The sequence below is a fragment of the Colletotrichum jinshuiense genome, chromosome 7, assembly GCF_051148585.1.
Source record: "Colletotrichum jinshuiense chromosome 7, complete sequence".
Taxonomy (NCBI): Eukaryota; Fungi; Ascomycota; class Sordariomycetes; order Glomerellales; family Glomerellaceae; genus Colletotrichum; species Colletotrichum jinshuiense.
Genome location: NC_139314.1, coordinates 3,762,588 through 3,786,063, shown reverse-complemented (window position 1 = coordinate 3,786,063; position 23,476 = coordinate 3,762,588). Strand labels below are relative to the sequence as shown.

Sequence of the window (23,476 nt, the reverse complement as noted above, 5' to 3'; positions counted from 1 at the left end):
TTTAAGGAAGCCACGCTCAATACATTTACTCCGTCAATAAGAAGCAGGTAAACATAATCTGAAGTCATGTCAATTCTTACCTTTTTCAAAAAAACCCCGAGAAGGTCTGGAGCGGGAAGTTTATTCACTATACGGAGTTATTCATAAAAACAGCACAAAGAAAATGTAGGGGTCTACTGAATACGGTTTCCGTGCTTTCCGGGGACACCGGGGCTAGGATCTCTAATATTAGCTGTAACCGCGAGTTTGCAGACATACAGTGTGACGAAATCTTAATGATAGTGCGTCTAGCACGTCACCCCATGCTGTATGTAATTGATTCTAGAGAGAAGCTGATCGCTCTAGAAACACTTCATCTATCTATATACAGTGCTGATCCAGTATATATTGAGTCAATCTAAGGAATCAACCTATTAGTGTTGTCGTGATGCTGTAACCCATTCAGGTAGCCTTATACAGCCTGATTTATAGACCCACGTATCTAGGCCGACCAAGTCACCGCATTGCGATAGTCCCAATTAAAGTACAAATAGACCTTCACCCCCAGTCTATAGTTAACAAGACAAGCCATCTATTTCACACTATTCTACTGTGTAGTATAAGTAACCTCAAGCATGCAACAAGTGTACTATTTTGAAGTAAGTAATGCTTTAGGGCTAACAATAAGCTTTTTGAACATGACTCGAGGTATCTAGGATAAGCTGTTTAGGCAAGCTTTTACCTTTTAGATAGGTCTAGAATGTAACCTTTTCTAAGTTTTCATTTTATAGATGCTTTTTAAACTCTAATCTTTGATTTATTCACAAAGTATAGTTTGGCTACACACAACTCTTCTCTTACATACTATTACCGAATAAGTAAAATGATTTTGTGATCAAAGAAAATAGCCACATCAGTAGCATGTCACGTGGGACACTCCCCTAGATCCTATTTATATAAGCTTTAGCTGACAATATTCCATCCCTTTGTAATGTCCAATCTACTTTCCTGCTATGTAACTCGCCCTACTGTGCAGTATAGCTTGTGATAAACTACATCAGGCTGCCTAGCATAAAAAGTAGATCATTCATTGTTCAATCAATCAGATAGTACGGACAGCTTTGCTCATCTTTCCTCGTGATTACATACTCCAACGATATTCGAAATGGCACCTCGGCAGCCGCTCAGTGTGGACTTCAGTCATTTTGCCTCAGGCTCCCCTTCGGAGAGACTCGACATTGCTCATCAGCTGGTCAAGTCGATTCACGAGACGGGGTTTTGCAGACTTATCAATCACAATGTCTCAAAGGAGACGCTAGACCGGGTGTTTTCACAGGCGGATGTCTTCTTTAAGCTTCCAACTGAGGTCAAAAGCAAAGTCAAGCATCCTCCAACCTTCAATCCACACAGAGTTCGTCATCCCCTAATTACCCATTTCCCAAGCAGATCATCTAATCAGAAACCAACTACAGGGTTGGAGTGAAGTGGGCAGAGAGACTGTGTCTACCGTCACAGACTTCGAGAAAGACGGCAAACCAAAAACCGACAGGCCTATTACCCTCGATATTAAGGAAGCTTTCGATATGGGCAACATAGATGACCCCCTGTTTGGGAACATGTGGTTGTCGGAGGAAGACTGTCCTGGATTCCGACGCGACATGGAGCGATTTTACGAAGAGTGCAGGAAGCAGCACCTTCTCCTCCTTGAGGCCTTGGAGCTCGGTTGCAGCAATGTCCTCGGTTTCACTCCAGACTTCAGGAGCCGGTGCCGCGACAGCGTGTCTGAGTGCCGCATGAACCACTATCCCGCCACACGCTCGTTCACATTGAAAAACGGTTGCAATCGCATCTCGCCACATGCAGACTTCGGAACGCTTACGCTGCTGTTCCAAGATGGCGTGGGTGGGTTGGAGATTGAAGACCAGAGCAGCCTTGGCCACTTCTTTCCCGTAACTTGCGACAACCAATATGAGATGCTAGTCAACGCTGGCGACGTGCTTCAGAGATGGTCTGGTGACTATTTTCGATCCGTCAACCATCTCGTGACACTTCCCGTTGAGTTAAAGAACAGCGTTGAAGACGAGCTTGTGCCTGAACGGACATCGGTAGCTTTCTTTGCGAAAGCGGACCGCAAGGCTGATGTGGGGATAATGGAGGGCTTTGACACAGAAGCCAAGGGATACGAGCATATGACGTCCCTTCAATACAACCAGCTGAAGCTGAAGCTCACTTACGGGATGGCCGATAAGGCGAGTCTTCAACCTCTCGAGGCCCCTGTCGAGGTGTAGATGAGTTTCTCGTCACATCACTGGTTGTTTTGTGCCTTTTTCACATAATAGAATACAAAAAGTTATGTTTTATGAGTTATCGCAAAATCACTCGTAGGATGAAAAATCAGTAAGTAAAACGCATAGCTGCGTGTGAGGTTTTCGAAGCGTGTCCCCAGCAGTGAGTCGGTCTGGATGGAACCGGAATAATGGTTACAGTCAGTCTCATCGGCCGGCTTCTTAAAACTAGAACAAAATCCGTCCGTAAAGTGCGCAACTGAAATAGTTGATTTACCTATCTCAGGAGTACATTTCATCCCACCTCGTTTTTTCCAAGACTGAAGAATACATACTTTTTACACATTGATATGTAGCATTCAGAGTGGTACTTGCCGATACGTTACTTACCCTTATGCTTACCTATTGTCATCACTATTACTACCAACCATTTTAATTAACACAGTAATGTCTTCCGTTGATTCCAAACATCTATTGCCTCTGCTCCTTTTTATTTCTATACGCAGTTGTATAACTAGTAGTTTAGGTCCTAGAAGACCTTACTGCTGCCTCTAGCATAGAATGTACGCTAGAGCGCTGTGACGCAGCAATAATACGGCCCCACAAACCCCCGGCTACCGAGCAAGGATCCGGACTTCGTCTGACTCTTTGACGTACCGGGCCGGTTCCAAGAGGTACAGGGGCTGCCGGCAAGCCCGCTTGATCTATTCGTCCAATACATTCCGCAGGGCTTCCTCAAGCAGTGGGCCCAGTAAACGAATACGGCGCCGCTGTATAAGGAGGGCCCACGGGCCAGAACCTCTGGAGTATATAAGTAGAGAAATCCTCTTGTAGCCGAGCTCTACCTCTTCTTAGGGATCCCTATTGTATATAGGGATCTATAGGGGATCTAGATTATCAACCTAGTGGTCAACCCAGCAAAAAAGTAGAATCCTATCCACCTATGTACGCTGTTTACCTCCCGGGACCGTTTCTAACTACTACTCCAGTAACTGCGGATATTCAACACTGCTGAATTTTAGCCTCCAGGGCCAGAACCAGAACTAAAGCAAGAGCCGGGGCCAGGGCCAGGGCCAAAACCAGGCCCAATATCAGACGTTAGATGTATACTGGGAGGTTAATCAGCAGCCAGTCGATATCTGAGAGACTGGGATCCCCTCTATACAACTAGTTTAGATGATATATTTCACGAGGCTATGATCCGATTTACAGGTTGATCAATACAGACAACAACGATTCCAATGAAACCTATCCCAGCAGGGTATAAGATCTAGCTCCTTGCCCAGTCTGGCTACTGTAAACGGTGGCTCTGTTACTTGCATGGAACGGGCCCATACGCGTTAGTCCCCCCAGGCCCAGCCCGCCCAGACAGCCGGCTCTTACTTCCCACGTCTCTCATGACAACAGCTTTGCCTCTATAAAGCTCTTTCATACCCTATGGAAGCACAATATTAGAGCTTTTTGTACCTGTCGAAAGGATGGTAGGATAGGTGAGATCTTAGTTATTAAGAAAGGGAATGAGGGACGGGGTATCCCCTAGGGCAAAAGATATTAAATCCATACTATACATAGGGAAGTAAACTACTTATGTCAACCTACCTACCTACCTAACTAGTAAATAGGTTAACTAATTTACCTTGAAGAATAACATCGGTTAATTCTTCCTGTTAACTATCATCTAAAACAGCTACGAACTTATCTATAGCTATTACAGTGGCTATTAACGGTGCAGGAATTAACAATCAACTAACGAGAACGACTTTGTTGTGACCAAGTTATGTTATATATACCATACAACCACATTAAAGATCTTCTTTTTCCACTTCTTTATCCATCACAGCCGCATCAACATGGCTATGATACTCCACGATACCCGCCATCATCTCATATATCAATGTCGCAGCCACTAGTGCCGTGTCCCCGCCAGGCGTGTCGTACGCCGGCGCCACCTCCACAACATCGGCCGCAACAATGTCAAAGTCCCGGCAGCCCCGGAGAATGGTCAAGAGCTCGCGTGTGCTCCAGCCGCCTGGCTCCGGCGCCCCTGTCCCCGGCGCGAATGAGGGATCCAGCACGTCAATGTCAATGCTCAGATAGACAATTGACCCCGGCTTGATTGCTTGTCTGATCTTGTCGATGACGCCCTGGGTACCTATTTCGTCAACGTCCCGGGCGGGGATCCGAACAAAGCCCAGATCATCGTCTACCTGATAGTCGCCCCATGAAGAACCGCTCAAGCGAGTGTTGATACCCGCATGCACAGAGTTGTTGGCTAGAAGGCCCTCTTTGGCGGCGTGGTAAAACACAGTGCCATGGTTAACGTCTGAGACCTCCGAGGCCCACTCCTGAGGATAGACTGACGGGTCGAGGGTGTCCAGATGTGAGTCGAAGTGCAAGAGGGTAATGGATTTGTCATATGTGTCGTGTAAAGCACGGAGGGCGGGAAGGGCGATCAAATGGTCACCGCCCAGGAGAACAAGCCGAGGATGTTGAAGGCGTGCAGACGCAGGCTTACGCTGTAGGAGTTCCTTAAGGGCCTCAGTCATCTGCCTAACTGCCATGGCATTGTCAAGCGGAGTAACAGGAACATCGCCACCTGAAGAATAGTTAGCAGAGTTGAAGTATGATAAAGATGTTTGAAAAGCGCACAGTCAAATATCTTGGCCCAGGAGGTGTAAGGGTTTCTCCCCGTGCTTGGGTTGAACCCCCGACTGATCATGTGCCGTCCCGATGCTGCACGGATAGCACGGGGTCCAAGTCGGGCACCGGGTCGGTAAGTAGTGCCCGTGTCAAACGGCAGGCCCAAAACACCAATATCAAAGGCATTGCGTGGTTCCGTAAGGCAACGAAAAAAAGGTAGCTGTCCAAAGGTTGAGATTCCAGAGAATCCCCACTGAATATCAGTGAGCTTTTTTCGGTCAAAAACCGAAACCAAGAACTTACATCCCGTCCCCATTTAGCTTGTAGTTCACCCTCGCGAGAATATTCAGCTGGGCCAGGGTTAGGAGCGCCAAGCTGTAGCAGCGCTACAAATACACACAGGCGTACGAGAAATGAACGCCGTATGAGCATTTTCGTTGCGTTTCGACTGATTTGTGATGGACAAAAAACTGATCATGACTACGAATTCCTAAGCCTCACTTTGAAAAAAGTGTGGGAAGCGTTGCTAGGAACAGTAGAGCCACATAATTAAAGGGTTGATAGGTGACGCCGTGCCTGAATCGTGGATGCGAGACAAGAAAATTTCTCTGTCCTGAGATTGGTCTCCTATTCATCTATTAGTGTTTCCCCGACCTGCATTTTTACGCCCAGTTAAGTATTTTGAACCAGAGAACACAGGTTAGGTAGTATTTGCCTGGGTGTGATAGTTAGCCTTTGGCTGCACTAAACAACCCATGTTGAATTTACTTGATTAAAGTTTAGGGTCTTGAGATATGTATGCAGTATTATCCTGGTGAACATAAAATCGTTTAGGTTTATAGGGAACTAAAGTTGCATAAATTCGTTCTTACATCGTGTGATACTTACTTATACTTTCACAAAAGTCTAAAGTTTAGTTTCCGTAACATTATCAACGCAGTTCTCCTCGCAGCCGCTGCGGTCTGACAGGGAAAATAGGCTGTTGGAGCTGCTAAACGGCAACGCGGCTGCACGGCAGCGACGTAAAGAGACACAGTGAAAGAGTATATAAGTACGTAAGCAAAAATTCTTCGTTGACTCGCGGTCGTCCCCAGCGGGCAGAACCAAGCGTGCGCGCGCTATTAAGTTTACGAAGAAAACAAATAGGTGGGTTCTTGCTAGTTTCTAAGCGATAAACATCCATAAAGGATATTACGTAGTGGATGTCCTTGTTTAAAGGGATATATCTCGCTAGCAGCATTGTAAGCTGCCGGAAGACCGACCGTTGAAGATTCGGCTGTCGCGGTGACATTACAGCAATTAAAGGAACACCCTAGTTAGGAAGCCTACCCGGGGGTTGGAGGAAAAGGACCACCCCCTCGCAGAATTTTTGTGCAACACTGTCTCCTGGCTTATATATATAACAAGTCTGGAGGCATGGAAGGATAGCGGCGGCTTCTTGACACGCGTCTTCTGCATAGACAGCTATGTATTAACAATGTCTGCTTATAATGTAGCAGAAGATGGCACTTTCAGTGTCAAGCTACATTTTTCTACAAGAGCTGCCGACTTTTCAGTCCTGTTTGAAGAAGCGGTTTTTGTCATCTGTCCGGGGGCTCTATTTTGCGTGGCTGTGCTCAGTCGTGTTGTATCAAGCCTCCGAAGACGACGAGGCGGTATCAAGAAAAATGAGTCTTCAACAAGGCCGCTTTCACCGGCCAAGACTGTAGGCAGCCTGCTGTTTGACCCCATTTCCCCAGTTTTAGCCTGACAGCAAACAGATACTCCATGCTCTTCATGTCCTCCTTCGTGTGGCCTTTCTTGTCTTTTGGTCCTCCTCACGAGCCCCATTGACCCGGTGTACGATAGCATCAGCCGCTATCAGCATCCTCTGCGCTATTCTTTGCGCCATCATCTCATACCGCACGCATCGCTTTCACGCCCGTCCTTGCAGCACTCTTCTTTTGTACATATCCACCTCAATCATTGCGGACTCGGTGCGGACGCGGACTTTGTGGAATCTTGGGAGCCGGTACCATGTCCCGCTCCCTGCGTTGCTGGCCGCATCGTTGGGGATTCAGCTGACCTTGCTTTTCTTCGAGGCGCAGCGATTGCCCGGTGGGCATGGAGACGACATCTCTCCACAAGATCTCTGCAGTGTTTTCAGCCAACGCTTCTTCTTCTGGTTAAACCCCTTGATTTGGCAGGGCCGGCTTCGTCCTCTGTCGCTACGCCATTTGTTTCCACTAGATCGGCAGCTTAAACAGGAGCGGCTCATGAGCATTCTCAGCGATGCCCTTATTGCGACTCCATCCCTTGACTTTCGCGTCTCTACTGACAGCGCTGAGCCCTATCGGGTCACGAAGCTACTTCTCTCTACCCTTGGCTGGTCCTATGCCATTCCCATCCTGCCCCGTATCCTTCAAGTCGCCTTCGTCGTTGCTCAGCCACTCCTTCTCCGTATCCTGGGCGACTTCCTATCCAAAGACCCGTCAGACCCAACGGGCCCGCCTGAACTTGGCCTCCCAATTATCGCAGCCTACGTCACTGTGTATGTCGGGATCGCGATCTCCACCGGCTGGTACTGGCACTGGGTGGACCGGAGCATCATCTCAACCCGCGGCCTACTTATCGGGGCCATTCTCGACAAGGTGTTGCTTCTCGACTTGGACAAAGCCTCAGATCGAGGCCGCGTTGTCACGCTTGTTAGCGGAGACGTCGAGAAGGCCATTGCGGGGCTGGAGTCATGCCATGAGTTATGGGCAAATGCATTGCAGGCCGGTATCGCCTTGTGGCTGCTACAACGTGAGCTCGGCTTGATATTCACGGCACCTCTCGCCGTTGCGGCCGTTTCAGGTGCTGGATCTACGCTCATCGCCAAGGCGGCCCGCAAGCGTCAAGCGCCGGTCATGGCTGCCATGGAAGGCCGGCTGGAGGAGACTGTTACCATGTGCCAGAGCATAAGACCGCTACGGATGATGGGACTTCTCGGTGTGGCTGCCGAGAGAGTACAGAGGTGGCGACAAAAGGAGCTGGGCTTGATGAGGCACTACAGATGGATGACGATAGCTGCTGTTGTCACTTGTAAGCTCACCCTTCCCCCAAAAAGGTCGACCGATGTACCATGACTTTCTGACTTGGAACAGCCTTTCTTCCTACTATCCTGACTCCGGCTATTGTCTATACTGCCCTAGACTTGACGGACAAGGCCGCCATGGGCAATGTGTCCCGCGTCTTTACAATTCTGAGCTTGCTTGCACTCTTGTGCGAGCCTCTCATCTACCTCTACCAGCTTGCACCATATTTAGCCTTCACATTCGTCTGCCTTGGTCGAGTCGGCGAGTTTCTCTCCATGCCCAGCTTCCGCAGCAAATCCAGCTTGCCGTCATTGACGGAGAAAGGTTCAGAACATCCGCTTCAAATTCGCAACGCACGTTTCGGATGGATGCCGGATGATGAGCTCGTCAGGGTTCCAAGTATTTCCCTTCATCCGGGTCAAGTTTTGGTCGCCGTTGGTTCAGGTAGAAGCGGCAAGACTACGCTTCTCCTGGGTCTCCTGGGCGAAACGCCGTTTTGTGAGGCAGATGATATGTCCGTGGATCGCTCCAGCATAGCCTTTTGTGCCCAGGCTCCTTGGCTGCCGGAAAAGAATACCATGCGTGCCATCATTGTGGGGAGGTGCGAATTCGACCCTGTATGGTATGACGCCGTCGTCAATGCCTGCGCCCCTAAAATGCCCCAGACTAGCCACGACGCCGTACTCAGTCCCCACAGTCTGAGCGAGGGGCAGAAACGGCAGGTTGCCTTGGCGAGAGCCGTGTACTCCCGGAAGCGCATATTGCTGCTTGATGAACCGCTTACAGGAGTGGAAGAGCCAGCAAACTCTCTAATCCAGACAAGACTCCTTGGACGAGGTGGTCTTCTCCGCGAGTCGGGGTGCATCGTCGTGATAACGTCCAGCACAGGTAAGCAACCCGTGAATGCAACCTCCCAACGCTTGCCAACTGAGATTCCACCAGGTGACATTTTGCAGCCCGAGGCCGACTGCAGTATCCGTCTTGGCAGTCATCAACAACCGGGCGACGCAGACTCTCAGCCGGCCCTCGCGCCCGAATCAGGCAGCAGTGCGCGGGGCGAGGATTCGCGCCAATTTCTTGAGAAACTGGATATGCAGTCACAAAGCACCCTCGCTGAGGATGAGGCAAAGGCTCACAAAGCAATGCTCGAGATGGGCGAGTGGGCTCTAGGCAAATACTACTTCCGAGCCGCAGGCCCTTACTGGCTGATACCTTTTGCTTCGGCGGCTGCAGGCTTCAGCCTGATGCAACGCTTCACCGATATAGTACTGAAGTGGTGGTCTGGGTATGAGGGTAGCAGTCCTGACGACATCCATGGGTCTAGGGTACGCATGGTTGAATACTGGGTCTTGAGCATCTCGGCCCTGATCTGCCTTGCGATATCCACCTGGATCTTGCTGCAGAGGTGCGTCCCGGCAGCCGGAGCGAGGCTTCATCGCGGCTTGCTGGATGCACTAGCCATGGCCCCGATTGGCATTTCGACCAACGAAGAGACTGGTACAATTGTCAATAGGTAATTTCGAAGCCATCCCTGCCTGGTCATTGATACCGAGACTGATTCCACCTCCAGATTTGCACAAGATTTCAGCATCATCGACGGCGAATTAACAAGGCACATCAGTAACTTCGCTCAGGGTAAGCAAATGCCTCTCCTGATTTTGTTGAAACGGAACGGACACTCAGCTCCCATTCAGAATCAATATCTTCCATCACTCAGCTCGGTCTTGTGGTGGCAGCAAACAGATACTTTATAATCGTTGTGGTCTTGACGGCCCTGGCCCTTTACGTCATCCAGCACTTCTACATGTCCACCTCTCGGCAGCTCCGCCTCCTGGAACTCTCCTCACGCGCATCTCTCGTCTCCCACATACTGGCCACACTCGGTGGCCTCACTACGATCCGCAACCTTGGTCACAACACGCGGCCCGAAGCGCAGACCGTAATCGACGACACGCAACGACCCGTTTATCTCTTCTTCAGCCTCAAAAGATGGTTGTCTCTCGTCCTGGACCTCTGTGTGGCCGCCATCGTAACCGTCGTCGTCACTACAGCCATCCATATGCGCGACAGCGCGAACACGGGATTCGTAGCTGTTGCATTAATCAACCTCATGGGATTGGGGTCGAGCATGCGGGCATTTATTCTTGCCTGGGCTGACCTGGGCACCGCCGTGGGATCTCTAGCGCGTATCAAGCACGCCAGGGAAGTGCTTTGGGCTCCAAGGTTGATTGAAAAGGGTAGCAGCGGCGCGGTTCTTTCGCCGCTAGCACACGACCTTGATCTTTCGACCACAACTGTCGAGTTTCGCCGGGTGACCGCTTCGTTTCTCCCGGAAGGTCCTGCAGTACTGAGCGCCTTTTCACTAGTCGTCGAGCCCGGGGAAAAGGTCGCCATCTGTGGCGCAAAGGGTAGTGGGAAGACATCTGTCCTGCTTGCGCTCATGGGCCTTCTCTGTATAAACGAGGGGTCAATCCTTGTCGGTGGGAGACATTTTGAAGGCATGAACAACGGCATTTGCGAGCTGATTGGTCTTGTTCCTCAGGAGACGGTCTGTCTCCCGGGCTGGACTGTCAGAGACTATGTGGATCCTAATAGACGTGTGGATGATACAACAATCATTACCAGACTGAGACAGGCAGACCTCTGGGACGGGTTGCTAGATGAAGTAGGTCTAGTAGCGGATCTCACTCTACAATTAAGTAGACGGCAAATGCGGCGCCTTGTATTAGTCAGAAATCTTTTGCAGTCTGCCAAGATTTTGTTAATAGATGAGGTAGAGGACCCTGTAGAAGAGGAAGACTTTAATACCTTCCTATCTTCTTGTCAGGAGTTTAGACACTTAACCATCCTACAAGTCTGCTCTATAGAACAAGCAAGACTTGGAGAATCCCGCGCTATCTTTCTATAAGATAGATACTAGATTTGTAGTGATTATCAAAACTGTTTTACATACCTGTTTTACATAGTACATTCCGAGTAATCCTTTAGGGGATAATAAATACATAGGCAGAGGTTAAATTCTAAATGTTATCTATATATTGGCCTACTTCTATTACGTACATTGGTTTTAGTTGGTGAGATATTTCCCCAACAGTCAGTGCCACAATCGAGGGTTGCCTTCGAGCTGTTGAGAAGAGAATAACACCACAGGAAACTTGTACATTGATTGATTTATTCCTACCACGGTTTTAGCCCCTTTCAACGACAATAGGGTGGCGGCCAGCAAGGCGTGCGACTATTGATTGAACTGAGTATATTTATACTACTGAGGAGGTAAAAGGAGCAATATAGCTATTGTCTCAGCCAGCCAAATACGCATCTATCTAAGCGAGGTCACATCAACTTAATGCAAATAGGCAGGATATTAGGCCTACCCCTACATGTGTCAAATGATGTGTTGTTTACAGCAATGTATGTGGATCTATCTCTGACAGTTTTCACACTCTAATTTTAGTATAACGTGGCCGCTGGCTTCAATATCAGTACTTTGGATTGCAGTGGGCCGGCATAGTGCTTATGAATAATAAGTATGAGGATGTTGTTCTAAGGCGCTTGCTCCCAGCCATACTATCCATTGTCAGAACATGATCCGTCGCTTTCGTTAGATAATCAGTTATACGCCAGCACAACCAGCCTGTGGTCAGTATTCTATCTAGCCTGAGGTTATTCGTATACGTGGCAGCATATTGGATGGCCTAGATAAATAGATCATCACGCTGCGCAAGGTTGCCCGGATTGGCTGTGGCATCACGACAGCCCCTACTACGACCAAAAATATCCACTTAAGATTCAACGATATCTGTTTCGCCTTTCACAGTACTATGAGCTGAATTAAAAGTATCTGGGTTGTTCCATTCGGTTTTCCACGGTACCATATAAATACTTAATTGGGCAAATATTTCAAAGTCTTCGCTCTTAACTCAACATCACTACGGCTGACTCCTTCCATTGTTGCCATCTGCGAGGTTCTCCGTGCTCCTGCCAGCCTTGATTTCCTCCCTCCAGGTCGACCTCTCCTCCGCCGCCACGCCGGGCCCATGGTATATGCTCCCGTACAGGCCAGTCGCCCAAGTTGCACCATCCTTGGCCTTCTGGCTCTTGCTGTCCTTGTACCGCCGACCATACCACTTCCCGTACGCGAGGAGGTAGTACAGCCTGAAGCACAAAAGAGCAAACTTGTCGTGCTCCAGGTCTTCCGGGTACTCGGCGCCCAAGTCAACGGCGGCGGCGATTCCAGACATGATGGCGATCTCGTGCGCGTTGACCAGCGTCCACGAACCAGCGAAGCGTGTGCGTTTCTTGGCTTGGAGAAACATCATCCAAGGTACGACAAAGGCATAGTGCGTCCACGAGTGGCAGAGCTGGTGCCACCAGTCGGCCCGGATGATCTTATCCTTGTCAATCTCGCTGTCGGTCCAGTGCTTGCGGTCGCGGCCCTTGTTCAGGTAAATCGTCTGGAACACGTGCTGCTCAAAGGGGACCTTTGCGGGGAACTGGGACTGGTAGTTCGTGGTGTCAAAGCACATCTCCAGCTTGGAGAGATCCTCGTCGTACATGCGGATGTAGTACATGGGTCTGAAGTTGTCCTTCGCGTACTCAAGGCGCGGGGACTGGTCCAAGTCGCTCTTCTTTCCCAGAGCCTTGACGGCCTTGGACTCGTCATAGAAATTCTCGTAGTATTTCTTCATGTAGTTGGCATCGTTGTGCGTGATGGTAATGTCGTCGGAGAACTTGGCCGAGCCGAGGACTTTGCGCTCGCGCCACGACGAGGTCTTTCCCAAAATCTTCTTTGTGGTGTCGGCGAGGACGCAGAGGACAATCTCATCGTAATGCTCGTCAGACTCAGGGGCACCCGGGTCGCCGTCGACGGGGTTGTGGCCGTCTTCCACGGGGGTACGGGATTTGGTCTTGACAAGCACACCGCGGGCGTTGCGGTGGACAACCTCGGTGAGCTCGGTCGACAGGCGCACCGTCACGCCACGGGATTCGAGGTCCTTCTTCCAGGCCGTGTAGAAGTCGGTGAAGTTGGGGAAAACAACCATGGGCGGAAGGTTAGACACGAAGCTGTGTTTGTCGGCGGGGTACCACATTCCGTAAGTCGGTGACGTACATAGGCGCTCGAGCATGATTGCGGGGACTTCTGGCGTTGCGTTACCCGTGCCCAAGAATAGGGCCGTCATGGGAAGCCCGACGACGTTGGTGAACTCGTCGGAGAAGAGGAACAGCTTGAAGACGATCTTGAGCGGCAGCAGCGCGAAGAAGACCTCGAACCATCTCAGGAACTTGAGCATAAAGGCCAGCCTGCGGGCCTCGCTCTGGTGCTTCTGGATGAACTCGGTGGGGAAGACGTTGGTCCAGAACTTGTCGTCTTTGCCAAAGGAAACCTGAAGCTTGACGGGGTCGGCGTGGTATCCTTGGCGGGCGAACATGGTCAGCGTATGGTGGAAGATGTAGCTGCCTCCCTGCACGCCTTGGTTGAACCAGCTTGCGCCATGTCGTTCTTTGTCCAGAGGGATGGAGAAAGCCTGTCCGCCGCAGTAGTCGACAGAATCAATCAACGTGACATCAAACTTGTCAGGGTGGTTAGACAGATGGTACGCCGTCGACATTCTGCTGAATGTTAGATTGCATCTTGGACTACGAGCATTGCGGACCTACCCAGCTGCACCGGCACCCACAACGAGGACCCGCTTGCGTCCATCCTTGCCTGCGTTTTCGTTCTGCGACATGATTTTGGAGCTACCTTGCTCGAGGTCACGATTGGGCGTGCGAGATTCTGTCAATTGCTTATCAAAGGATTAATGTAGGTTGCAACTGCAGCGCATGTTGAGTTCAAATATGAGCCGAGCCGTCGGCGCTTTGCGTGTCTATGACGCTTTGACATTGAGTTTGATGAGGTCATTACCCGCAGTGCGCTCCGTTGTCGTCGATTTACGCCGGCAGATTAGCGATCGGCCCGGGTGACCCACCCCCATAGATCGGGACCCGGTGGGTTTAACTTTTAGCGAATGAGCTAGACAGCACTTCCCATACCCGGGCTGGGCTCCTCGTGTGAAGACGTACTTGTGGTTCTATTACTACTCCTGGTGATGGTTTCATTAATTAAACATTGGTTCTTCTCCACCGCCATGGTTGTATCACTCTTTCGGTGTTGGGGTTCATGATTGCACCTCCCGTCAGGTGATTCCAGTTCCTTGCTCCTCATTACTCACCTGCCAATTCCTTGACAAAGCGTCAACACAGCATATATCTTTACACCATAGCATCATGATATTGCTGTTTATATCTCTTCCATTTTGTTGATGTGCCTCTTCCTATTCCATTGTGACCCTTAGCAGCCGAATCATCGGAGACCACTCAAAGAAACCCCAACGGGAAACAGTCGGTTCTCCCCATGCCGCAGGAGCCCCTAGTCCTATATTCTCATGAAGCTCTCCTGCCTCATCGTACAACATGGAACTACAGGACGGTAGATTTCTCCGGCTGAGCGGCGTCCTGCCCATCGTTTCTGTCCAAGTGCCAAAAGTAATATTCTCACGGCTGGCGTCAACGGCAAAACTCGCCTCCCTCATTCCTGAAATCTCTCCACTCTTTCAATATTATCTCAAGGCCCAGTGAGCTGACCGTACATTCTCAAATCCAACGTGTGGCTATCTCAGGAGGGCCAGAAATGAGGCCACTACCAGACCTCAGGTCGATACCGTGCTGGTAGATTAGATCTCATTTGTGCACACTACCGAACCCACCATCGTCGCGGCAGTAGCGTTATCATGAGCCCGAAACATGCTGCTTTAGTTCAATGAACAACGGCGGCGAGAGAAATTTCTGCCTGTCCCGGCGAGTAAAACTGTCGAGAGGTCTTGGATCTTTTGCTCCTAACGTTGGCAAACAACCTTGAGTGCTTTGAGGATGTCCGGCGTAGTTACGCTATACTTGTGAGATCCCTCAAGGGCCTGTCGGAAAGCACTTGGTTTACGGCGGGAGAAGTTTATAATCCGTGCAAGAGAGAGTCAAGCTCCCATACTTGAGGACGGCGTACGAGACAAGGCGGCTGGCTAGAGTTGAGCGTATACATGTTGAGTATCTGGTATGAGTTTTTGGTAATTTGATCTCGCAAGCGTGTCCTGACTGGTGCTGCACTGCCAACTATTACTTTACGCTGTTCTTAACCATCAAAAAGACAACTTCAAATCTGCTAGGCATAATTGATGAATAAACGGGATATAAAACCCTCCCGCGGAGCTAGTAAAAAGCTGACGAATTATGTAGTTTCAAGGCTCCGGCTTCAACTCAAAACATTAAACTACTGCTGCTCTCAATCAGGGATCACAAAGTGATGCGAATCAAGGGGGCGCAGAGAGAAGGCCATGTCTGCTAAATGGTATTCTTGTCGTCGTTTTCGATATGAACGTCTTTATTTATCGCTTGCTTTGATCAAGTCTAAACTGACTTGTCCTTTTTTATCCATCTATCTTTATACATATACCATGAGATATGTGTATGAGCTGAAGTTCGAGTTCATATCCATTAACGCTGCGTTCAATATGGTACACTGGTTGAATGGGGGGGTTGTGTCAGAGAGAACTGAAGAAAAGACTGCATGAGCACAAGGGACTCGATTTTTAGACATGCTCGACATCCAGCGAACCAGGTCTTTAACAATTCTCAACCGTTCCCATTGACTTCATTGACTCGATCAGTGTCATCATGGGCCGTCCGTATGCTTCTATCAGTCCCCTCCCTTCAGAACCCGGCGCGAGCCCGGACAAGGCTTCCCACGCTCCTAAACCCTCCCCAAGAACACCGCTGACATCCTGCTATCAAGATCCTCAACGCAGCAACGCGATCATCCAAAGTCAATACGTCCGTAGTCATCATTGGCCATCCACAGACTGAGACCCAGCCCCGAGGACACCGAATCACATGCCGAAAGGCCGAGAGGCGAGAGACGAGACCACGACGCAGCAGCGCATGTGGCCCAGCTTTGCAGGCGGCGTGGTCCATACCCGCAAACGATTCCGACGGAATGGGCATTTGGTCCCTCGAGTCGAGGTCGTCGAGGCGCCAGGGTGTCCGAGCCACGGGCTGCATATGCACGGCTCGAAGATTCGGCAAGGCGCCATGTCGAAATGTTTGCATTTTCTAGAATCAATCCTAGTTTTCTTTTTTTGTCTTTTTCCATCTCTACTTCCTTTCCTGGCAAAAGTTCGGCGCAGAACCAACTCGCTTGGAATCCGGCAACGGCAGCTTCAGTATCGTCATCATCATCGCCCATCCCCCTTCGGCACCGCCTCCATCTTGGCCGCCAAAGGATTCGTTTCGAGTCCCTTGAAACAAAACAACAGTCCCCAGAAAAAAGGTCGCGTGGTCTTTGGGAAGTGATGGGACGAACTGTGGGACACGAGGGCGGGGGAGAAACAAGTCTGGTGACGTGATTTCAAAATCTCTATTATTCTTCTTCTTTACAAATTTGATACAGCGGTTATGCAGGTCAGGTTTGGAAATCTCAGTCACGATACACACGCCGGCGCTTGGCACGAGGCGCGGGTCGCTTGGCTCCAGCCCCCTTTCCCCTTCGCTTCTAGAGCGCCGCGCTCAGACCCTACCAATGTCGAATATCTGACAGCTGGAGGAGGGAAGGGGCGGCGACAGAAGACGCGCTCATTCTCTTGGCAGCCAGCGAATCGAACGGTCCAACGGAGAAAACCCCTTCGTCCCGCACATCAAAGCTCCTCGTACGCGGGGGCGTCCAGCTGGGGGGTCAGCCTCTCGGCAATGGCATTCATCCAGGCGCCGAGCCTCACGCCCGCCTTGCCGATGACGTCGTCGACGACCTCCCACGTCTGGTCAAAGTAGGCCTCGCTGAGGTCGTGCGACTTGAGCCAGGCCAGGCCGGGCTTCAAGACGTGCGAGCAGACGAGGGCGTTGGACTCGGTTGCCCAGCCCACGGCGCACGACCCCGTGTCGAGGTCGATGCACTGCCCCGTCGTGTTGACACCCGACTGGCCGTGGCGGAGGTGCAGGTCGGCCGCCCACGCGGCGGCGGCGGCCTTCTCCTGCGCGACGCTCATGTGCGGCGGCAGACCGCGGATGCGGTGCGGGATCTGCGTGTCCCAGACCGAGTGCAGGCTCATGGGACCCGTGCACACGCCGGCGCGGGTGGGCTGGCGGCGCCAGCAGACGGGCCTGATGTCGTTGCCGCCCCGGAGGAGGCCGGTGGCGTGCAGCGGTTGGTGGATATCGCCGAGGAAGTGGATCACGAACATGGTCGCGTTCTTGCGGTCGATGAACGGCAGCGAGGTGTCGATGATTTGGGACGTCTGCCAGCATGGTTTAGTTTGTGAGCCGCCACTGCTGCTGCCTGGGCGAGGAGGACAGAGGAACGCACGTAATTCTGGATGGCAGAGACGACGCAGCCGGTGGTGGCTGGGCAGTCCCGGGGATACTTCATCCCGCAGAGATGGGGAGGGTCATCGGCAGGATCTGGGGGAGAGGTCATGTTTGTGAGCAGCTCAATCTCTTGCAAGGGGCGGTGGCAAACCGTCCGTACTGATGTAGTGATACTTGCTTGCCCAGCCCATGTGGCCCCGGAGCGTGTCTGCCCACGTCGCCGCGTCGGAGATGTCGTAGTTGCGGTCGTTGGCAAGCAGCTCACCAAAGACGGCGGCGGCTTCATCGGTCAGGTATTTCTCGGCGAGATAGCCAACGGTGCGGTGACCAACGGCTCCCCAGGAGAGAACGGGCCGCACGGCGGCGGACAGCAGAACGGTAGACAAACGCATCTTCAACCAGCTGGTTTTGCTTTGTGTAAATGAAGAGGTTTAATTCACCCCCCAGACGGCGGACGTTATGGCAGAACGCGGAGCTCTTATCGGGTTATCGCGTTTCCCTTCAGCCAGTCACACCTGCAACAGTCTAACCTGTTGCATCGCACTATCACTATTGGGCATGTCGCCTATAAAGTGGCTGCCGTCTGATGTGCCACGTCGAGACATGGCACCAACAGCTCTCGGAGACATCCGTAGGCAATGCAGCAGTTGGCATTTGTGATTGGAGCGTCACGCGGCAGGGCTGAGACTGTACGGGGTAGCTACGAGTCTAGACTGGAGCTGATTCGTGGAGAGCTCTCAGTGTTTCTCATCTGGTCCAAGCTGCAAAGGGAGCTCCAGACCGGAGCTGAAGAAGCTGAAAATGTGAGTCGCGGAGCTGCTCAACAGATGCCAACAGTCACAAGCTCTGCTCGTCGAGGCGGCCCGACCTAGAGTTGAGCATTGATTGTCCGCATCGGCACGGCCCATGACGTCTCGATCGACAAGCTCGGAGAAGGCTGGCAATCATTGCCAGGGTGAAGCGAGCTGCGCTGCTTGATTGCGTGTCGAAACCACAGCGGCCGACTGCGGGTATGGTCTCCACCGTTGGGCTCAGGGGCAGTTGTTCCGTACGTAACGAGTCAAAATAGAGGTAGAGGTTTCTGCGATGCCTCGCGTCTTTAGAGGCGGCATCCGTGTCATGAGTCCTTCGGGATTGTTCACACGACAAGCTGGACCAGTATCTCAGAGCGTCAATCACAAACCAATGACAAGGCATGCGTGCCTTTGTCGGGTTGGTGAGTCCCCCGCGGGGTTTTTGGTGGTGGTGGTGGAGAGGGCACACAAGCTCACGACATTGCCGAAACAGACTTGGCTCAGCTGCCAGAAAGTGGCGCATTGATGCCGGTGACGTGGGCATTCAGGGTTCTGAGGATGGCGGTACACAACACACTAGGTACCCACGGCAAGGTACGGTACTTGTGCGTGTGGTGTGGACGAATACCTACTCTGCATGGGGACTGACCCCGACAGGGCCCCCGTTACCGTTGCGAGGGAGGGTTCCCCAAGCCCATCAATGCCTAAAGTAGAAGGCATAAAGACCTGGCCGATAGGGTACTGAGGGACTGGAGATATGTTTGAACGAGTCAAGCTGGCGGGTGTCAATGAACACACCCGCTCGATTAGATTTGGCAAACTTCCAAATTGCATTCACTCTACCTTACTCGAGGCGCTACATTAGATAACGCAGCAAGCTGCTTAGGTAAGGAAATGGAGGCGCTAGAGGAGGGGCTATGGTAGATTGGTTCGCTGTAATTTGCGGCCCTACTGTAATGAGCACAGTCATTGGAGCGCGCAAGGTCCCCCGGCCTCCCACGTTGCGTTTGACTTGACAGAGTAGCCCAGCGGCGCCCAGGTTCACTTATTCTCCTGAAGGCCTGTAAGCTCGCTCCAGAGCCCCGCTGGGGCCGCGATAAGCAGCCGAAAAGCATGATAGCGATGAGACCTTGCGGTATCATGCTGACAAGATATCACCGATAACTCGCCAACGTTGCAACCACTTTGTGCGATACGCGACATATTGCGAACCGCCAGCACCGGTCCCCTCTACAGAGTAGTGTAATTGCATATTGCATCTGTCCGCACGGGCTCCACGAGTCAGCTCTAGCTCAACAACTAAGCAGGAGGCAATCGAGCCCAGCGTAGGCAAGGAACAAGCAGCAAACAAGCCACCATGTCGGAGGACCAGTTCAGACCGGCGTTGATCGTCGTTGACTTTCAAGAGGATTTCTGCCCACCCGTAAGTGTACGCCCCTCTTGTTTCCTCGTCCGTCAATGCCTACAGCCTTGCTCGGTGCGACATGACGAGGCCCGCAGCCACTTGGTCCTGGAAGGGAAGATGTCCATCTCAGCGAAGCCACACCTATGACTGACGTGGACTCGAGCATGGCTCACTCGCCGTCGCCAACGGCCGCGACATCCACCCCGTCGTCAACTCGCTGCTGCGCCTTCCCTTCGTGACCAAGATCGCCACCAAGGACTGGCACCCGACGGACCACATCTCATTTGCGGCCAACCATGAGGGGAAGCAGCCGTTTGTCGATTCCGTCGACATTGTCAACCCGCGAAACAGCGCCGAGACGTATCACTCGCGGCTGTGGCCGGTGCACTGCGTGCAGGGGACGCCCGGCGCTGCCCTGGTGCCGGAGCTGGATGCCTCGGCCATCGACACCGTCATCGAAAAGGGACAGTCCAAGGACGTGGAAATGTACAGCGTCTTTTACGACCCGTTCCAGTCGCCGAAGGGGTCGGACAGCGGGCTCGCCGCGGCGCTCAAGGATAAAGGCATTACGGACGTTTACGTGGTCGGGCTGGCCGGCGACTACTGCGTCAAGTTTACCGCGCTGGATGCCATCAGGGAAGGGTTCCGGACCTTCATCGTCGAGGAAGGCACCAGGCCAGTGTACGCAGAGAGTTGGGATGACTGCAAGGGCCAGCTGGAGGCCAGCGGGGTCAAGATTATCAGTGTGGAGGGACCGGAGGTCCGAAAGGTTGGAGAGGCTGGACGGGGATGAGGGGCCGACACATTGTCGTTCTTTGAGGGTCGTCTTAAGAAATGGATCAAGATGTGGGAATCTCCGAACAGGCGGAACGGTTCCCGATTTCCTGTTGTGAAGATGCTATGCGATGAAGCTGGGCCACATGTCGTGTTTCACAGACCGGTAGTCTTTTTGTTGTGTTTTGTTTTGCTTGGGGATCCGTCAATGGCGGCTTGCCGGTGCCGTGCTTACTGGCTGGCGCATGGCACCCGTCTATCTCGATGCAGCCCTATCCCAACGAACGTGCAGTGTGAAGCTTGATCGATATAGGGTAGACGATAAGGCAAGGTACTATGCTCTATCTAGAGACTGGCATTGGCAGTGTGCCGTTTCCGCAGGGCAGGGCAGGGCCTCCTCACCTCACCTCGGTCAACCCGGGCCTGTCAAAGGGTCCCCCACCCCAAATCCAAGCAGCACGGCGAGTCAAACCGAGTAAGAAATCTAGCAGCAGGGGCCTGCTGCACCGTGGACGTGGTGAGCTGTGCTTGGGTATCGCCGGGTCGCGAGGGATCCGTTGGCCCGCGGCACGGCGGCAGGGGGCTCCAGTTGGTCCATGCAAAGTCGGAGAGCTAAGAGAAAGACGGGGAACAGCTGCGTAGGAGTTCGGTAGGGGTCGGCCGCACAGATCTGATGTTGATGGCTGTTGGCAGCGAACCACGACTGGAGGTTCACCGCCGGGCAGTACCCGCCGTGTCCATCAACATCCGGAAACGTCAGATAACATGAGAAAGGACCGGGAGGGGCGATGGCCCCGAGTTGAGTGGACGGAGGGGATAAAACGGCCGGGGTTGGGAGGCGACGAGGGCAGGGGGCGCCGTCATGCCCATCCATATCAGATCAGGTTCGCAGGAGGGGATGGTCCGAGGGAGTAAAGTGGACAGGGAAACAAAACACAGCGACGGCCTGACAAGCACAGGCTTGGGATAATTGCATCGTAGATGTGGCATCTGGGGGAGGCTGACCTAACAGGGAAGGGGAGAGATGGCCCCGACAAAAGGATCGCAGATGCTCCAAAGCGTTGGTTGGCGAAGAAGTTGGAACCCGGGTGAGACGAGACGCGGAAAATCAGATAGGGGCTGTCCAAAGTCGTGGTTACCATACGTTGCAGCTACCTTAGTAAGGACGACAGAAAGGAAGGGGGCAAGGTTACAACGACTTCCAATTCCGTCGATTCCAGTCAAGCAAGTGCAGTGCAATGCCGCTGGGCCCCGACGGAAGGGAAAGGATGGTAAGGAAGGAAGCACGCAAGGAAGGCAGGAGAAGGGAGAGAGAGGGTCCTGGTCAGTGCAGCCAAGCAGGTCGCGGCCTCATGCAGCGCCAGCTACGGATACGGATACCTGACATTGACATTGACAACAACACCAAGGAAGGCCCCACCGCAATTCCAGTAAGCCTCTTTCCATTTTCGATGTAACCCGGGTGCGAATCCGAGTCGGGTCGAGTCGAGTCGAGTCGAGTCGAGTCGAGCAGGGGCAGGTGCAAGGCAAGGTGGGTGCAGGCGGCAGGCACAGGCAGGGAGCAGATGCAGTTTGCAGCGGCGCCCAGCCCGGAAGGGGAAGGGGACGGGGGGAGGAAACGGGGGAAGGGGGAAGGGGGACACAAGAACTGCTTGGGCTGGCACCAACGAAACACACATTGGCCCCTGCTAGAATCATGTATCGATGCTTTTTTTGCTTCGAGCCCGCCTGTGCTTTTTTTTTTTTGTTTTTTTGTGCTCCCTGTGTCTTCCGCCCGCGTCTTGCCTTCTCTTGCACATACATGGCTTCTACTTCCAGAAGCCCGGCAATGACGGGACAGAGACGCACTGCCGCCTGTGCCTCCTGCGTCCGTGGAGTGGTGTGCTGCGGTGTGCTGCGGTGTCATGTTTAATTATATACCGTGATATGCCCATAGAAGCCTGCCTGCCTCCCTCTAGAAGCACGCGCGACAGAGCTGCCGCCACAGCATGTCCCGTGTCTGTGTTTCTGCTGTGTCTGTGTCCTATGTAATGTGACGGACGCAGCAGCCAGGCAGTGCTCTTGGGAGTTTGAGAAAGATATCGCCCACGAGCTTCCAAGACTCAAAGCCACTCATTCACGTGCAACTTGTTGTTCCCCGAGTTCTTCTCTTCTTCAGAGCCCCAGTATTGTGATGCTGAGGTGTCTTATCGGGTGAGGCCTTATCCGAGATAAGATACGTGACTCTCCACCGTACTAGCAAACCGCCGCCGAGCCCACCACCGAGCCCATCACCGAGCCCACCACCGAGTCCGGCAGATCGTCTGTGAGTCCAGCAGGCTGCTTTTGCTACGACGTGACCATCTACTGCGGCGATAGATCGCTTGGCGCCGGTCCAAGCAATATGCTAGACCACGTTTTCCAACCACAGGCTGGATTCTGCTGGACGGCGGCTGGCTTGATCGTGGACGAGCAGAGAGCGAAGCGACCTCATAGCATCGTAGTAGTACCCGACCTCATGGAGTGGATAAACACGGGACGCGCCATCTGTGCGGCGCCGTAGCTGCAGAAGGTCCCAGAACCTGCGGCTCCCGTCCCCTGTGACACATCCGCTGCAACGCTGCCTACCGGCTTCTAGTGGCTTTAGTGATCTTAGGGACCATAGCGTCCGCCTGGTGCCTCTGTACTATTATCTAGATGGCTGATGGCTGGGCTGATGGCTGATGGTGCCAAGTGCATCTTGGCGGATGGTGATAAGCCGCTGTGCTGTGGCAGATGCGACAGGCGCACCAGCCTACCCAGCGTCTACCCAGCTTGGCCAAGTAAGAACACTGACATCGCTGACAACACTGACAACCCGTGGATCCATCATTTCGCGATGTACCTAGTGAAGGGCCCTGTTTATACCGCTGTAGGACCATGTAAGAACACAGTGCCTCTTACCTAATCGGGCCCATACCTGCCATGTACTGCGGTACTTCGGCTCGAGCCATCGTCAGTAAATTTGCCCTTGCTGTGGCCGATCCACGTCAAATTACTTTTTTTTTTTTTTTTGTCGATGCTCCCTCCTCCGCTGGCTGGCACCGTTCATCATCATCACCCACCACCCACCCTCCCAGTGAGCACAGAACTTGCGTTAGACGCACCAACCCATCCTGCCGGGATTAGGGATTA

The 23,476-nt window shown here is 52.4% G+C and overlaps 6 protein-coding genes across 6 annotated transcripts; 3 read left to right on the top strand and 3 right to left on the bottom strand.

Annotated features, from left to right (window-relative positions):
- Positions 1-1,144: 1,144 nt before the first annotated feature.
- On the top strand, positions 1,145-2,267 carry EsH8_VII_000985 (uncharacterized protein; the record flags this gene model as incomplete). Its single annotated transcript, XM_083271118.1, has 2 exons — positions 1,145-1,390; positions 1,452-2,267. 2 exons carry the CDS (start codon positions 1,145-1,147, stop codon positions 2,265-2,267), a joined length of 1,062 nt encoding a protein of 353 aa, XP_083128675.1.
- Positions 2,268-4,066: 1,799 nt separating this feature from the next.
- EsH8_VII_000984 (uncharacterized protein) lies at positions 4,067-5,336 on the bottom strand (the record flags this gene model as incomplete). The annotated part of the gene is made up of 3 exons (XM_083271117.1): positions 4,067-4,814; positions 5,208-5,254; positions 5,313-5,336. 3 exons carry the CDS (start codon positions 5,334-5,336, stop codon positions 4,067-4,069), a joined length of 819 nt encoding a protein of 272 aa, XP_083128674.1.
- Positions 5,337-7,159: 1,823 nt separating this feature from the next.
- On the top strand, positions 7,160-10,624 carry EsH8_VII_000983 (uncharacterized protein; the record flags this gene model as incomplete). Its single annotated transcript, XM_083271116.1, has 6 exons — positions 7,160-7,967; positions 8,030-8,848; positions 8,903-9,473; positions 9,531-9,595; positions 9,655-10,508; positions 10,586-10,624. The coding sequence occupies 6 exons, from the start codon at positions 7,160-7,162 to the stop codon at positions 10,622-10,624; spliced, it is 3,156 nt and encodes a 1,051-aa protein (XP_083128673.1).
- A 1,265-nt stretch (positions 10,625-11,889) lies between these two features.
- EsH8_VII_000982 (uncharacterized protein) lies at positions 11,890-13,569 on the bottom strand (the record flags this gene model as incomplete). The annotated part of the gene is made up of 1 exon (XM_083271115.1): positions 11,890-13,569. The coding sequence occupies one exon, from the start codon at positions 13,567-13,569 to the stop codon at positions 11,890-11,892; it is 1,680 nt and encodes a 559-aa protein (XP_083128672.1).
- A 3,114-nt stretch (positions 13,570-16,683) lies between these two features.
- EsH8_VII_000981 (S1/P1 nuclease) lies at positions 16,684-17,742 on the bottom strand (the record flags this gene model as incomplete). Its single annotated transcript, XM_083271114.1, has 3 exons — positions 16,684-17,280; positions 17,349-17,443; positions 17,511-17,742. 3 exons carry the CDS (start codon positions 17,740-17,742, stop codon positions 16,684-16,686), a joined length of 924 nt encoding a protein of 307 aa, XP_083128671.1.
- A 1,759-nt stretch (positions 17,743-19,501) lies between these two features.
- EsH8_VII_000980 (nicotinamidase) lies at positions 19,502-20,342 on the top strand (the record flags this gene model as incomplete). The annotated part of the gene is made up of 2 exons (XM_083271113.1): positions 19,502-19,567; positions 19,713-20,342. The coding sequence occupies 2 exons, from the start codon at positions 19,502-19,504 to the stop codon at positions 20,340-20,342; spliced, it is 696 nt and encodes a 231-aa protein (XP_083128670.1).
- Positions 20,343-23,476: the final 3,134 nt, after the last annotated feature.